The sequence below is a fragment of the Aureobasidium subglaciale genome (assembly GCF_000721755.1).
Source record: "Aureobasidium subglaciale EXF-2481 unplaced genomic scaffold scaffold_19, whole genome shotgun sequence".
NCBI lineage: Eukaryota > Fungi > Ascomycota > Dothideomycetes > Dothideales > Saccotheciaceae > Aureobasidium > Aureobasidium subglaciale.
In genome coordinates, this window is record NW_013566976.1 from 103,181 (window position 1) to 115,834 (window position 12,654).

Genomic DNA, 12,654 nt, shown 5'->3' on the forward strand with positions numbered 1-12,654 from the left:
TCAATGTTTCCATACCTTTCACAGTACAGACAATGCAAAGATAGCGGACCAGACAGACCAGCTGTCCATAATCCTCAGCAACAAGGAGAACAAGAAGTCTAGACTACAACAATGCAGAACAAGTGCTGAGACAACAAACAAGAAGAAAGAGAAGAAGAAGAAGAAGCCACCAACACCCCCTCCCACTCTATCATGTAGCAGCAGAAGGTGGCCAAGAAACAACACACCCATTCTGCGGCAACACAAAACTTCTCTTTGCAGAAAGCCCCCCAATTTTAGTCCCCGGCACCAAACTATCCACCCTTTTCTTTGTCTGTACCGGTTCAGGCGGCATCAATCTCCCTCCATTGACCACAACCCTCGCAGGCGGTGTTCCAGGATTCAGAGGCGACAGAGGAGATAACGTGCCACCAGGACTTTGCGGCGGAGAAGATGCGTTAAGCGAAGGCAAAGCACTTGAACTGCCACCAGGACTTTGCGATGATGCATAGTTACTTTTCCCAAAGACGACGGTCTCGATACTGGTTGTCGATGGAGCAGGAGATACCGCAAGACTATCCCCACTTTGATATTCGAAAAAATGGGTTCCGGCGGGGACATCATGAACTTCTCCATTACCTAAATGAACTTCTCCAGCAGCGCCAGCGGGGATGGTGACGCAGAGTTGAACCATGCCAGTCGTGACCAGATTTCTCCAGGTGCTTTTGCATAACCCATACGGTGTTTCTATACCTCCTGATGCGTGATCCAAGCCGCCTCCTACTAAAGGTCGGATTTTGATCTTGCGATAACCTGGTTCGAGGGGTGTGATGCCGACGATGCCTTCTTGTAGCCATCGTGTACAGGCACCAGAAGCGACGTGGTTGTGTGATCCTTTTGCTCTACCGGTCTCGTCGTAGCCAGTCCAGGTTTCCCAACTTGTGGTTGCGCCGGCTTCGATTTGATTCAGGAAGCTGTGGCCAGAATTCTGCATGAGGAGTTTGTAGGCGATGTCTGCTCTGCCATTATCGCTGAGGACCGAGAGAAGCATTGCTGTATTGAGCAGTGTGGTGCCAAAGTGGTAATCACTGTCGTGAATGATCTCAACCAGACGATCAATAGTCTGGGGTCGAGAAGAGTGATTCACGAGGTTGAACGCTAAAGCGCGGACATAGTCGTCCTGTTTGTCATCACCAATCCGGTCATCCGCGTAGACAAAAGCTGCACGCCACGCTACTCGTACTCGCTCGGCCAATGCAAGGTAATGTTCAGCATCTTGAGTATACCCTAAAGCCACCGCCGCCTTCGCCAACACAGAAGCATTATGCGCAAAGTACGCAGTAGCAGTATTCGGAGACGGAATCATCAGAGACTTGAAAAGTCCCCACATACCGCTCCCAGGCTTCAACCATTCACCCCACATCTTATCAGAATCCAAGATATAGGGTTCATGTTCATTACGATCGCCTTTGAAGTATTTGCCGTATGTGCCTTTTCCTGATCTTGCGTCTCTGGTCATTTGTTCGACTTTGCGTTTCATGGATCCGTATTGTCGTTTTAGTACTGCTTTATCGCCGTAGTATTGGTATAGAGTCCATGGCACCAGGACACAGGCGTCTCCCCAGCCTACGGAGGTTGTGATGAGGGACATTGGCCACCAGAGCCCTTTGTAGACCTGTGCACATTCGCCAGGGAGGAAGGGCGGTACTGTCCCATCAGGCAGTTGCTCAAGACTGATGTTTCGCATGGTACGTCGCAGGTAAGTCTGAGTGTCCAAGAACATTGTTGAGGTGGGAGAAATGGCTTGTAAATCTCCCATCCAGCAAAGCCGTTCTCTGGTTGGACAGTCTGTGATAACGTCTGCGAAATTCGCTCGCATGGAGCGTAGAGCATTACCTCTCCATCTTTCCAGTCTCCAGTCCGAGCACGTGAAAGATCCAGTTTCCGGAAGATCCGCCGAGACTATCAGAGCTTTAATGTCATTGAAGCCTACATCATCACACCCTACAATCTCAGCATAGCGGAAGCCATGGCGAGTAAACCAAGGCTGAAACCAAGTATCCTTTCCATTCAAGATACAAGAGTCGCGTTGTGCTTTCCCATCAATAGGAAGTGCATAATCCAGATCCAGCTCTCCGTCAGGGCCAACAGATTCGGAATAAGTAATTGTAACTTTCGTCCCAAGTTTTCCCTTCAACTTTGCAACCACAAAGCCAGCAATATTTTGTCCAAAGTCGAAGATTTGTTTGCCAGTTGGCGAGCGCAAAATACCTTTTGGTCGTAATCGTGCAATCTCTTTTGTCCTTGGTGTTTCTTCAGCAATCAGTTTGCGAGATTGTGGTGTTGAGAGGAGACGAGCGGGAGTCCAGCGAGAGCCTTGCACAGACGGTGGGATCGGTGCGACTCTACCAAGCCATTCGTCACTGCTAATCCGGAGATCATGTTCTTCACCTAGCTTCGGGTCAGAGCGGATGATTGCACCTGTGCCAGCAAACCACTCCTCGCTACTACCGTAGACTATCCTGTTGCCGTCCTTGAAGTTGATGTTGACTTGGACAAAGGTAGCGACAGGATCATGATGCTTTGCTCTTGTATCTCTCAAGCCCAGACTGCCTCTCCAGCGTCCATCGCCGACCACAACGCTAAAGTGATTGAGACCTGGTCGAAGGTATGCTGTAATATCGTAGTCTTGGTACTCAACTGCAGAGTTCAGTGGCGTCCATCGTGGTACGCAACAATTGCCAGTCAAGTCCGCCCCATTGACAAACAACCTATACCAACCCAGTGCTGTGACAAACGCCCTGCCCTTCAACACTCCAGTAGGTATGGTGAGACATCCCCTGAAGTACATAGCATGTTCCGTATCCTCAGCAGGTCCGGTAATCCACTTAGCCTTCCAGAGTCTCGCATCCATAATCCCCGTCTCGAAAGTAGCACATCTACTCCACCCACTGCGAAAGTCATGCAAATCAAATAACTGTACCCGCCAGTAATATTTCGTGATAGATTGCAGCAGACCGCCAGAGTAAATGATGCCAGATTGATCTTGCGAGCGCACGATGTCGCTATCCCAGACTATGCTTGTCGGTTGAAAGCTTTCGTGCAGGGCGACTTGAACCCGGTAGGCGATTTGAAACACCACGGCATGTTTATCCGAGGGATCGCTAGCTTCCAGTCGCCATGAGAACTCCGGTCGTGGATTATCAATGCCAAAAGCTTCGACTAGATAATCCGTCCTTAGATGATACGCAGAAGTCGCCATATCATCCAGCTCTCCAGTCAAGTGCGGTCGTCTCGAAAACAGTATATCGCAACACAAGCAATCAGAGCCTCCCCAGGAACACTCAGCTTTAAACGTAAGAGATGGCGCGAAACAGCAGGAAAGAGCAAGAGCAAAGTTCAAAGCAAAAACGCAAAGTTCAAACAGCAAAAACCTTGCACAGCTTATATCGGCAGACACAAGTCATCATGAGACGAAGGTGCAAGCAATACTTGATTTTTGAACTCAACGGCCACACTATCGTCCTTGGAGGCACCTACCGTGTACGCGAAGGCAGAGTCAGGGACATTGAGCGGCTGTCATTACACGAGCGGTTTGTGTCGGCATGTAGTGATCCAATAGGTCTCGATGGAACGCGCGGACCTCTTCAATAGATAGGAGCGCATCTCGACCGGACTCGCGGCGGAAGATAGTGGTCGATTGTGCCAATGCGACGAAGCAGGCAAGTCGAGGCTGACAGACGTTTCTCAAAATTGACAACCGTTTGAACGGTTTGTTTGAGGCGCTCAGGGCCTGCTGCTGGGTATATTTCAGTCTGGCTGGGTAACCTGAGGCATGCTTCTCGGCAATGTTTACCTTTGTATCATAACGTCGACACTTCCCCTCATCTGGCTGACTTTGCGACTCTTCACTGCCGCTATCTAGATCAGGAGCTCGATCTAGCCAGTCGAAAATGACGCCAAAAGTCTTCGCCGATGACTGTGCTAGACTATTGGGAGTGAGGGATCGGAATACAAGGCAATCAAAATCTACCGCACAACGAAGCAAGTCGAAGATGAGCGAAGGACTGTTAATTAATGGGAGTGAGTGCTAATCATGGAACAATGAGCGTTATCATCCCAAGCAACGATGGGTGTCTTCTTCAGACTGCGCAATGACCTTTGGCTGACATCCCACCTCACACAGCGCCACCGTAATAAGAGAGCGACATCTGCAGCTCTCAACCTCGAACATTCAATCAGCTAACGCAAAGGAGTCCAATCACCACAAGCTCAAGGCTACGTGGGAGACGATCGCAGCACCCGGTCCTCGCGGCTGGATTACAGCATTGATTGTCGTTTTCACAGTTCTCAAATTTTCCATCCAGTGAGCGGGTGAACGGTCAACTGCGTGCTCGTCGCCTGCACTGAGGTCCAGCTCGTTGTCTACGTCACCTTTGAACTTCAAACCTCGAATCTGAACACGATCCAGATTAACGTGAGTCGCGGTGAATCCGAGCAGATTGGCCCAATTGATGCTCACTGATTTGGTGTCGACGTCTTCCAGGACCAGCTTTCTCAAAGTCATTCTGTTTCGGAACAGTAGATGAATCAGGCCTGGCAGCCTAACCGTGATGTTTTGTAGGTCGATCGAGTGTAAGGCAATTTTCAAGAACCATAGCTTTTGACCTTCGGGAAGTGAGGAACTGTACGCCTGTAGCACCTCGGGCGTGCAGTCATGGATCATCAGGTTTGCAGTCTGGGGGCGTATCACTACCCCTTTCGATCTTTCCTTTGAGGATCCGCGAAGACGCATATTCGGGATTGTGGCGGATTGTATGCTGGTATGATAGTGGCCTTCCTGCCAGACTCCAGACGCCAGTCGAATCTGAGCTTGAAATTTCGATCATTGGGGTCCGGCAGGCAGAGTGCTTTGTTCGATACAGAACAAGACGCTCTTACTGCTTTCTTGTCCTTGTCAGATGGAGCCGGTTGCACGTTCTATGTGACCATCACGTCTCGCTTGTCGAGACACAGACATTTCATGGACGCGATGAGCAGACTCAGAGCACGGTTGATGGGTATCCTTTGGCTTACAGACTGTGTCATGAGTATTGCCAGTATTTCGTCCATGAGAGCCAGCTGTCCACTAAGGTTGGTGACATCAGTAATGGCTTCGAGATGCCTGCCATCAAACTTGACTTTCTCGATGTAGAACGAGAGGCGGGGATCTTGAATGGCGTCTCTGAGGTATTCAAGTCCGCCTCTTGTGAAGGGTACAAACAAGCATCTGTACTTGTACTTGAGTGACGGCTTGAAGAAGGTCTTCATCATCCAGTATACCACATTCTCTGGACCACCCGACAGTTCACGTATGGCTCGAGGTGTGAGGTCTGGGTAGGCTGGATATCTCGGCAGGGGTAGCGGATCGCAGCATAGTAGCGCGTGAGTAGTCGATGATGTAACAGACGTGGTGCTGGCGAGCATTGATGCGGGAGCTGGATTAGGCCTGACTGGCTCTAAAGCGGGAGAGACAGGACTGGGTTGCTGGGATTCTGGATCCTCGATAGGACTTGAATCCCTCTCGTCCATATGGCCCTGCAGAGCGACCTTCTGCTCGTCCGTGAGATTCTGGACTTGCAAACCCCCAATCCCAGCAACATGAATGACACGGTCATGTTCCAGCTCATCGACGTTTCTGTAGTTGTGAAGGCCTGGGGAGCACATGTCGAAGTAGGATAGGGTGATAATTGAATACCGGTAACAATGGTGTTATTACTATGGACAAGAGAGATCAAGATTTCGAGACAGGTCGGCTTTGGTAGTCTTTGGCATCAATAAGGCATGAGTGAGGAAGTCGCCATGAGTGTTGCTGTGGGGAAGACCCGGACACCTATTTTCTCCTTCCAAAGTTGATGCACTCCACGTTCATGTCTCTCAGATACTAAACTTCTGGAGACTTGTGAAACGCAGAGGTGCTGGATGTCTGTCTAGCTGGGAGGTTGTTTAGACACAGTCGTGGTTCGCAGAACTTGTGGAGCCGCCTCGTGAGTGCTGGCTTTGAGGCTCGTGACAATCGGATATGCAACGATTGACCACCTCAGTAAATTACCGGCTTCAGAGCAAAGGCTCAGAATGCTGACTGTCGTCACAAAGATGGCTAACCTCCGATTATGCACCTTCACATACAGAAGCTGCAACTGAGGTATCGTGCTTCGCAAGTGAAATATGCAATAAGGCATGTGACTATTTGGTGTCCCCCCTCAAAGTTTGGAATCATTGTCCTTGGTGTGACGGTAATCATAATGCCAGTCCCCCCTCGCAAGATCGGCTCTGACTTGGTAGTTCTCCTCCGCATCCTCCACAATCTGCATATCCAAATCCACGACTGCCATACCCTCTGCACAACTGCCCAAGCGTACGATGGGGCCTACGTAAGGAGCGCACACCTGCGACAGCCCAGCATAGCCTTTTCCTGGCGGACCTCCAGCATTTGCAAACACGATTGCGCATGTGTTCTCGAAGCAGCGAGCTGTGAGCATGGAGTCTAGGAAGACTGCCTCGGCGGAAGGGTTTCTGGCCAAGCCTTTGGGAGAGCAATCATTTAGTGTCCAGAAGGTTGGAATGATGAAAAGTTTGGCGCCTTGAGCGATCATCTCGCGGAAGGCTTCCGGGAAAGCTAGGTCCCAGCATACCAACATACCGACTCTACCGAATGGGGTATCGAACACGGGGTGAGGGTCGTGCGAAGAACTCGTCAAGTGGCCGCGCTCAATATCGCCCCAGAGATTCTTCTTGACATACTTTCCGAGGATCTCTCCTGTGTTTGAGATGAAGTATGCGACATTGAGGAGACGCTCGCTGGTCTCGTCCTCCTTGGTGAGGATGCCAGTGCTATCATGCTCGGCGTCTGTGTGCAGCTCGACGATGGTGCCAGGCACGATGCAGATGTTGCATTCTTTGGCCAGAGCTTGGTACTTCTCAAGGTAGTCCTTCCAGTTTGCACAAGATTCCTTGAACTTTGGGTCATTTGGAAGCCAGTTTGTGAGATGGTACTCGGGGAGTACGGCTAGCTCAGCACCCTGCAAAGAGGCTGCTCTGATGAAATTTGCTGCTTTCTGAAAATTCTGTTCGACATGAAGAGGCTTGCATTATATCAGCAAGATGGTTTCGCAGTGATTTCGTGGTGCGATTACTTTCGGGTGCAGCTGGATGACAGCAATCTTGTGAGTGGGAGCCATTGTCCTTTAGAAGATGCTGTTCGAACTTGAAAATTGCGATAGTCTTTACAAGAATGAGCTTGTCCAGGTAGATGAAGCAAATCCAGCGTGGAACTAGCTAAAGTCTGTCTGGTCTCTTGACATTGCCTGAGATATGTACTCGATGACTGACGATGATGGAAGAGGGGAATCCCAAAGCGGACTAGTTTCAACACTCGGAAGGAGACAGTGCCAAGACAAAAAAGTTGCACGAAGCCAGAACTCGTTGTCGCGCGACAGAGGACAGTACGAACTTGATACAGTACCGCAATACACCGCATACCGTCAACATGAGCGTGCAAGCATCATACCAGCAGGGTCAGCCCGCGCGCCAGATCCAGGACGACTCGGACGTCGAAGAGGAGGTTCTGGCCAGCAACTACAAGGAGCAGGCTCAATACGGCGACGACAACGACCTCGAGAGAGTCGCTTCCAGCGGTCCTCAGGATCTCCAGGCTCAGCTCGCCGCTGCCGCCCAACCTCTCGAATACGGAGCCACTCTCGAGACCAAGATTGCCAGCTACGACAGCTACTGCAACCTGTTCCACTTCATCCTCAACTCCGAAGGCCCTGTGGACCTCGATGTCCCCAACGTGTGTCAATACCAATAGACCGCTGTATACGCCGCGCAAATACAAGAAGACTGACAAGATATAGCACTACTGGGCATGGGAGGTAATTGACGAATTCATCTACCAGTTCAACAGCTTCTGCGCCTACCGCCAAAAGGTCGCCCTCAAGCAGGACAACGATGAAGACGCTCAGATTCTCCGCGACAACCCCAACACCTGGGGCTGCTACTCGGTCCTCAACGTCCTGTACTCGCTCATCCAGCGTAGCCAGATACAGGAGCAGCTCGAGGCTCGCAAGCGCGGTGAGGACCCCGCCGCCTACGCCGGCGAGTACGGCAACCGCCCTCTCTACCAGATGCTCGGATACTTCTCGCTCATCGGTCTCCTCCGCGTCCACTGCCTGCTCGGTGACTTTAGCATGGCCCTCAAGACTCTGGACAACATTGACCTCAACAAGAAGTCCATGTTCCCCCGCATCATGGCCGCTCAGTTCAGCACCTACTACTACGTCGGTTTCTCATACATGATGATGCACCGTTACACCGATGCCATCCGCATGTTCACCCACATCCTCATCTACATCTCCCGCACAAAGAACTTCCAGAAGAACGCACAGTACGACAGCATCGCAAAGAAGAGCGATCAGATGTACGCTCTTGTCGCCATCTGCGTTGCCCTCAACCCCACTCGTCTTGACGACACGGTTCACTCGGCCCTGCGTGAGAAATACGGTGAGCAGTTTGCCCGTATGCAGCTCGGTGGCCCCGAGTCCCTTCCCGTCTTCGAGGAGCTCTTCCGCCAGGCTTGCCCTAGATTCATCTCCCCCACTGCTCCGGACTTTGAGAATCCCTCGGTCAACGTTGACCCCATCGAGCACCATCTTTCGATCTTCATGGAGGAGGTCAAGAACAACATGTGGAGCCCCACTGTCCGTTCTTATCTCAAGCTTTACACAACCATGGACATCAAGAAGTTGGCTGGCTTCCTCGAAATTGACCCCGACACTCTAAGAGGATGGTTGTTGGTCAACAAGCAAAGAAGCAAGCAGGTCAGACACACCGAGGGTGGTCTGCTCGACGGCGATGTTGTCACCACCAACGACCTCGACTACGCCATGCAAGGAGTGAGTAATTCGAGATCCAATACCAACATGACGTATGCTAATACAGGATTCCAGGACTTGATCCACGTCTCGGAAGCCAAGGTTGGCCGCAGACTTGTAGACTGGTACCTCCGCAACCTGTCGAGAACTTACTAAACGGATTATGCCGTGAGTGAGAAGAAAGATCTAGCCGACATGTACAGTCAATGTGGCGCTTCAAGAGAAGCTGCACACGATTAGAAGAGAGCATAGAGGAGATGCAGCTGCGCCCGTCCAAAAAAGAAGCAGGAAGGCAAATGAATTGGGAAAGTCAGCATCGGCGTTGCGGATTTACGGCAGGACGGGCCGGCAATGTGAACATGTTCCTTGCAGGATGATGAGCGAGGACGACAAGCAAAAGCAAGTGCAAGTTTCGCAATGTTTCATGAGCAGAAGGTGCAAGATAGGAATGCATAGCAGCAGCAGCAGCAACGAATACAATTTTCACATGTCAAAGCTGATGGCGTCGTCATGTCTTGGCAGTGTATAGGCATGACAGGGTCCACTCTGTTAATAGTCGACTTTGTTGATGGTCAGGAGAAGATTGTTTCCACACGCATCAAAGACACACAAAATGACGAGCAACGGTAATTTGAGTCCGTCACTTCGACGTGGCTCCTCCAACATGTCATCGCGCCGCCCTTCCCACGGAGGCGATGGTGCCTCAGCTGTCATCAACACAACAGATGCAAACCTGCCCATGCGCCATGCTCGTCCCTTGACTGCTGCTGAGCTGCACCTGGAGCTCGAGAAGGAGCAAGAAGCTGTCGTACGTTTCATCTACCCGTCGAGTATCTCAGTTTTGTTTCTCTGACCCTCCTACTCAGGTCAATCGTCTCACACGCGAACTCTCTGCTCTTCGCGCCCAACATTCGGCCTCTGTTGCCAGCAATGCCTCGCACACAAGCTCCAACCAGGCTCCAGACACCGGTCTCTCACACCCGACACCCACACGTCAACATCGTTCATCGTCAAATGCTTCCAATCGCAGCCTTAGCAATGCTTCGACCAGCGGCAGCCACGTACACATGCACCATCCTCAACCCACGGCCCCGCTAGCTGGTGTCTCCCAAGCCTCATTCGACCGCGCTTCCCACCACGCTGCTCCTACTACTTCTACAACCAACCCCTCCATCAGCCGCAACCCTTCTATCCGCAGCACATCAGGCCACTCGACGCCAGCCCTGACATCTGCTTCCGCCGCTTCCCTCCCCCACCGCCCCAGTCTGTCACAAACCGCCAGTGCCATCTCCACAGCCGGCTCTTTCGCCCTCGGTCCCGTCTCGCCCTACACATCCTCATCCAGCACCGCCGAAATCGCCTCTTCCCGCGCAGAACTCGACCTCGTCAAGCAAGAAAACGAAGCCCTCCGTCAGAAAGTAAAGGCTCTTGAACGCGCCCTCCGCGGTCGTAGAAACAGCATAACCTCTGAAGCTTCCGTCAACACGAACAATCCCAACCCTCGCGTTGAAGCAGGCGTCTCGCGTCCCAGTGTCAGTGCGTGGGCTGCAAATATGGCTGGTATGACTGGAAGTGGAGGTACTAGTGTTACTGGACCAAGGGATAGAAGTGAAAGTCAAAGCACTACCACCTCGTCAAGAAGACCCGAAGGACTTGAAAGAGAGGACTCTATCAGGGTTGGAGAGAGTGCCGCTAATGTAGGCTTGGGTTTGAAGTAGGACTTTGAGCCTAAGCTTGGTTGGCGCAGATGGTACTCATAGCTACTTCGACTGGTTCGGATTCTGCGAAACACATGATGGTCTCTTTTTCTTGGTTGCTGGGTATTGCTTCTCTTGGTCGTGGGAGGCGAGGTCAAATCCGTGAGTTCTTCCGATGGACATTAGTGTTTTAGCATGGCGTTTATAAGAGGGACTGGCGTCACAAAATCGACTCTGCATCCCCTTTCCAAACTTGCAGTTTTGACGCTTCTACAAAACCTCTGCATTTCTCCTTGGGCGCCTTCATCCAAAGACATGAGCTATAAAGTCATCGCGCCGAATCGTCACAAACTTCTGCAACACCCCTGACACCGACCCATTCGTTCGTTGCATGAGCTGGCTCGCGCGGCGGTCCGTCGGTATCGTGGGCCTGCTCAACTCCAAAATCATGGCAATGTTCAATACGCGATTTGAAATCAGGTGCGAAGATGGGGGAAGTGGGTGAGGTAAAGGACTCAGGTCTATGATCTATGACATCGAAACTCCTGCTGGAAATTTCTGGGGGTGAGCAATTTCACTGGAGGGGGAGGGTGTGAAGGGGTAGTGAGGCTGGGGAAAAGGGGGGTCATGGACCTACTTCCTCTCTCTCTTCCTGCTTATCCAACCTCGTAGGATGTTTTTCACCAGAGCGTAAGACATTGGTTTATAGTCTGTCAAAAGTTTTGCTAGAACCTCCTTCCAAACTCTTACCGCGACCTCTCATTAACCTCCTTTTCTCTCCTCTTCTCCTACCCTACACTAATACTCGAAACTTTGTAGAAAGCTCTTGCAGTTAAACAACGGACCAGCAATCGTTTATGTGAAACTATGAAACGTCGAGTCTGGTCTTTTGCAGTCGGTTGAGATCCATAAGGCAAGATCAATGATTCTCGAAACAAAGGAGATTTGGTTCTAAATCGCGGGCTCTTCCTGATTCACAATCGTAAGACTTGTATGAATAATATGCTAAGAAAGTAGGAGATGAACTTTGTCGGTCAAGAAGTGTTGTTGCTGGCTTCACCAACATGGGAAAGTGTACGGTATTTTTACGAAAATAACACAACACAGTTGGTGTTAGTGTTGACTAGTGTTGTTCTAAAAGGTCGTTCGATCTATCTAGAAGGTTCATACAACTCCGAATTCAGACGGTGCAAGGGATTATTCAAATCAGAGTTCAAACCCAATTTGATAGTCCCCTGCACAATGTACATCTTGTACTTTCGATCTAGGTGCGACTCTGATATCGTTTGCGCTGTAAGAAGAGACTGTACACATAGAAGGAAACTTGACCTTGCTGTGATTTATCGATACAGGATTCAGCATCCTCAGAAAGTCTGGTCAGAAGAAAAATGTCTTAGCCCCATCTCTAGCATTCAGGTTTTGGCCCTGTACGAGACTGCGTCTGCAACCGTGTATTGTTCATCAGGAATAGATACGACCTTTCAATCTAGAGTTGTCTTCAATTGTGCCGAAGTGTTTGACGCAATAGTTGAACGAGACATCTGATCTGAGTTCCGGCGGTGCGGTGAGTCTGGGTGTACTTGATGATGAGTTCTGTAACGTCGAGAAACCTCTCGCTCTCCACAAGCTGATGAGCATCATGAGCCATTACACAGGCAAATGAATGAGCTGATTACAATCCTCAACGTGGCGTAGTCGTTTTGTCTTTTCGTGATGCGTCAATCTCTCCGTCATCGGGCGCTATGTTCAAACAAGCCATTGACTGACCAGCTCCAGAGCACTCGAGCCTCACGGTAAACGTAGACTGCTCGTGCAACCTGTATCGAAGGCTTGCGTTGGATAGTATTGGAGAGTCTAGATGCCAATTGGCTTTGCTACACTTACTAGGAAACATGAGCGACTCAGGTCTGAGAGACTAGAAACCTTCGACTTTCTCGGATCAGGGCACGTCATGCTATCGATGAGCTTTCGATGAAATAACAAGGTTTGGGGATACAGAGCCATGGACCTATCTTTCTGTCGTCTTGTATCCATATACAGAGCATCATGTAGCCGCCGTCCAGAAC

The 12,654-nt window shown here is 50.7% G+C and overlaps 7 protein-coding genes across 7 annotated transcripts; 3 read left to right on the forward strand and 4 right to left on the reverse strand.

The window, feature by feature from the left end:
- Positions 1–190: 190 nt before the first annotated feature.
- Positions 191–3,241, reverse strand: AUEXF2481DRAFT_68049 (glycoside hydrolase family 78 protein; the record flags this gene model as incomplete). Its single annotated transcript, XM_013485951.1, has 1 exon — positions 191–3,241. The coding sequence occupies one exon, from the start codon at positions 3,239–3,241 to the stop codon at positions 191–193; it is 3,051 nt and encodes a 1,016-aa protein (XP_013341405.1).
- Positions 3,242–4,240: 999 nt separating this feature from the next.
- Positions 4,241–4,546, reverse strand: AUEXF2481DRAFT_31700 (uncharacterized protein; the record flags this gene model as incomplete). The annotated part of the gene is made up of 1 exon (XM_013485862.1): positions 4,241–4,546. The coding sequence occupies one exon, from the start codon at positions 4,544–4,546 to the stop codon at positions 4,241–4,243; it is 306 nt and encodes a 101-aa protein (XP_013341316.1).
- Positions 4,547–4,782: 236 nt separating this feature from the next.
- Positions 4,783–5,953, reverse strand: AUEXF2481DRAFT_362216 (uncharacterized protein). The gene has a single exon (XM_013485991.1). It carries the CDS (start codon positions 5,683–5,685, stop codon positions 4,960–4,962), a length of 726 nt encoding a protein of 241 aa, XP_013341445.1. The 5' UTR covers positions 5,686–5,953; the 3' UTR covers positions 4,783–4,959.
- Positions 5,954–6,221: 268 nt separating this feature from the next.
- On the reverse strand, positions 6,222–7,199 carry AUEXF2481DRAFT_7202 (uncharacterized protein; the record flags this gene model as incomplete). The annotated part of the gene is made up of 2 exons (XM_013485826.1): positions 6,222–7,103; positions 7,155–7,199. 2 exons carry the CDS (start codon positions 7,197–7,199, stop codon positions 6,222–6,224), a joined length of 927 nt encoding a protein of 308 aa, XP_013341280.1.
- A 251-nt stretch (positions 7,200–7,450) lies between these two features.
- On the forward strand, positions 7,451–9,267 carry AUEXF2481DRAFT_42518 (uncharacterized protein). The gene is made up of 3 exons (XM_013485896.1): positions 7,451–7,810; positions 7,875–8,912; positions 8,967–9,267. Exons 1-3 carry the CDS (start codon positions 7,508–7,510, stop codon positions 9,045–9,047), a joined length of 1,422 nt encoding a protein of 473 aa, XP_013341350.1. The 5' UTR covers positions 7,451–7,507; the 3' UTR covers positions 9,048–9,267.
- A 288-nt stretch (positions 9,268–9,555) lies between these two features.
- AUEXF2481DRAFT_31704 (uncharacterized protein) lies at positions 9,556–10,609 on the forward strand (the record flags this gene model as incomplete). Its single annotated transcript, XM_013485863.1, has 2 exons — positions 9,556–9,699; positions 9,758–10,609. 2 exons carry the CDS (start codon positions 9,556–9,558, stop codon positions 10,607–10,609), a joined length of 996 nt encoding a protein of 331 aa, XP_013341317.1.
- A 609-nt stretch (positions 10,610–11,218) lies between these two features.
- On the forward strand, positions 11,219–12,201 carry AUEXF2481DRAFT_362242 (uncharacterized protein). The gene has a single exon (XM_013485992.1). The coding sequence runs from the start codon at positions 11,609–11,611 to the stop codon at positions 12,131–12,133; it is 525 nt and encodes a 174-aa protein (XP_013341446.1). The 5' UTR covers positions 11,219–11,608; the 3' UTR covers positions 12,134–12,201.
- The last annotated feature ends 453 nt before the right edge of the window (positions 12,202–12,654 follow it).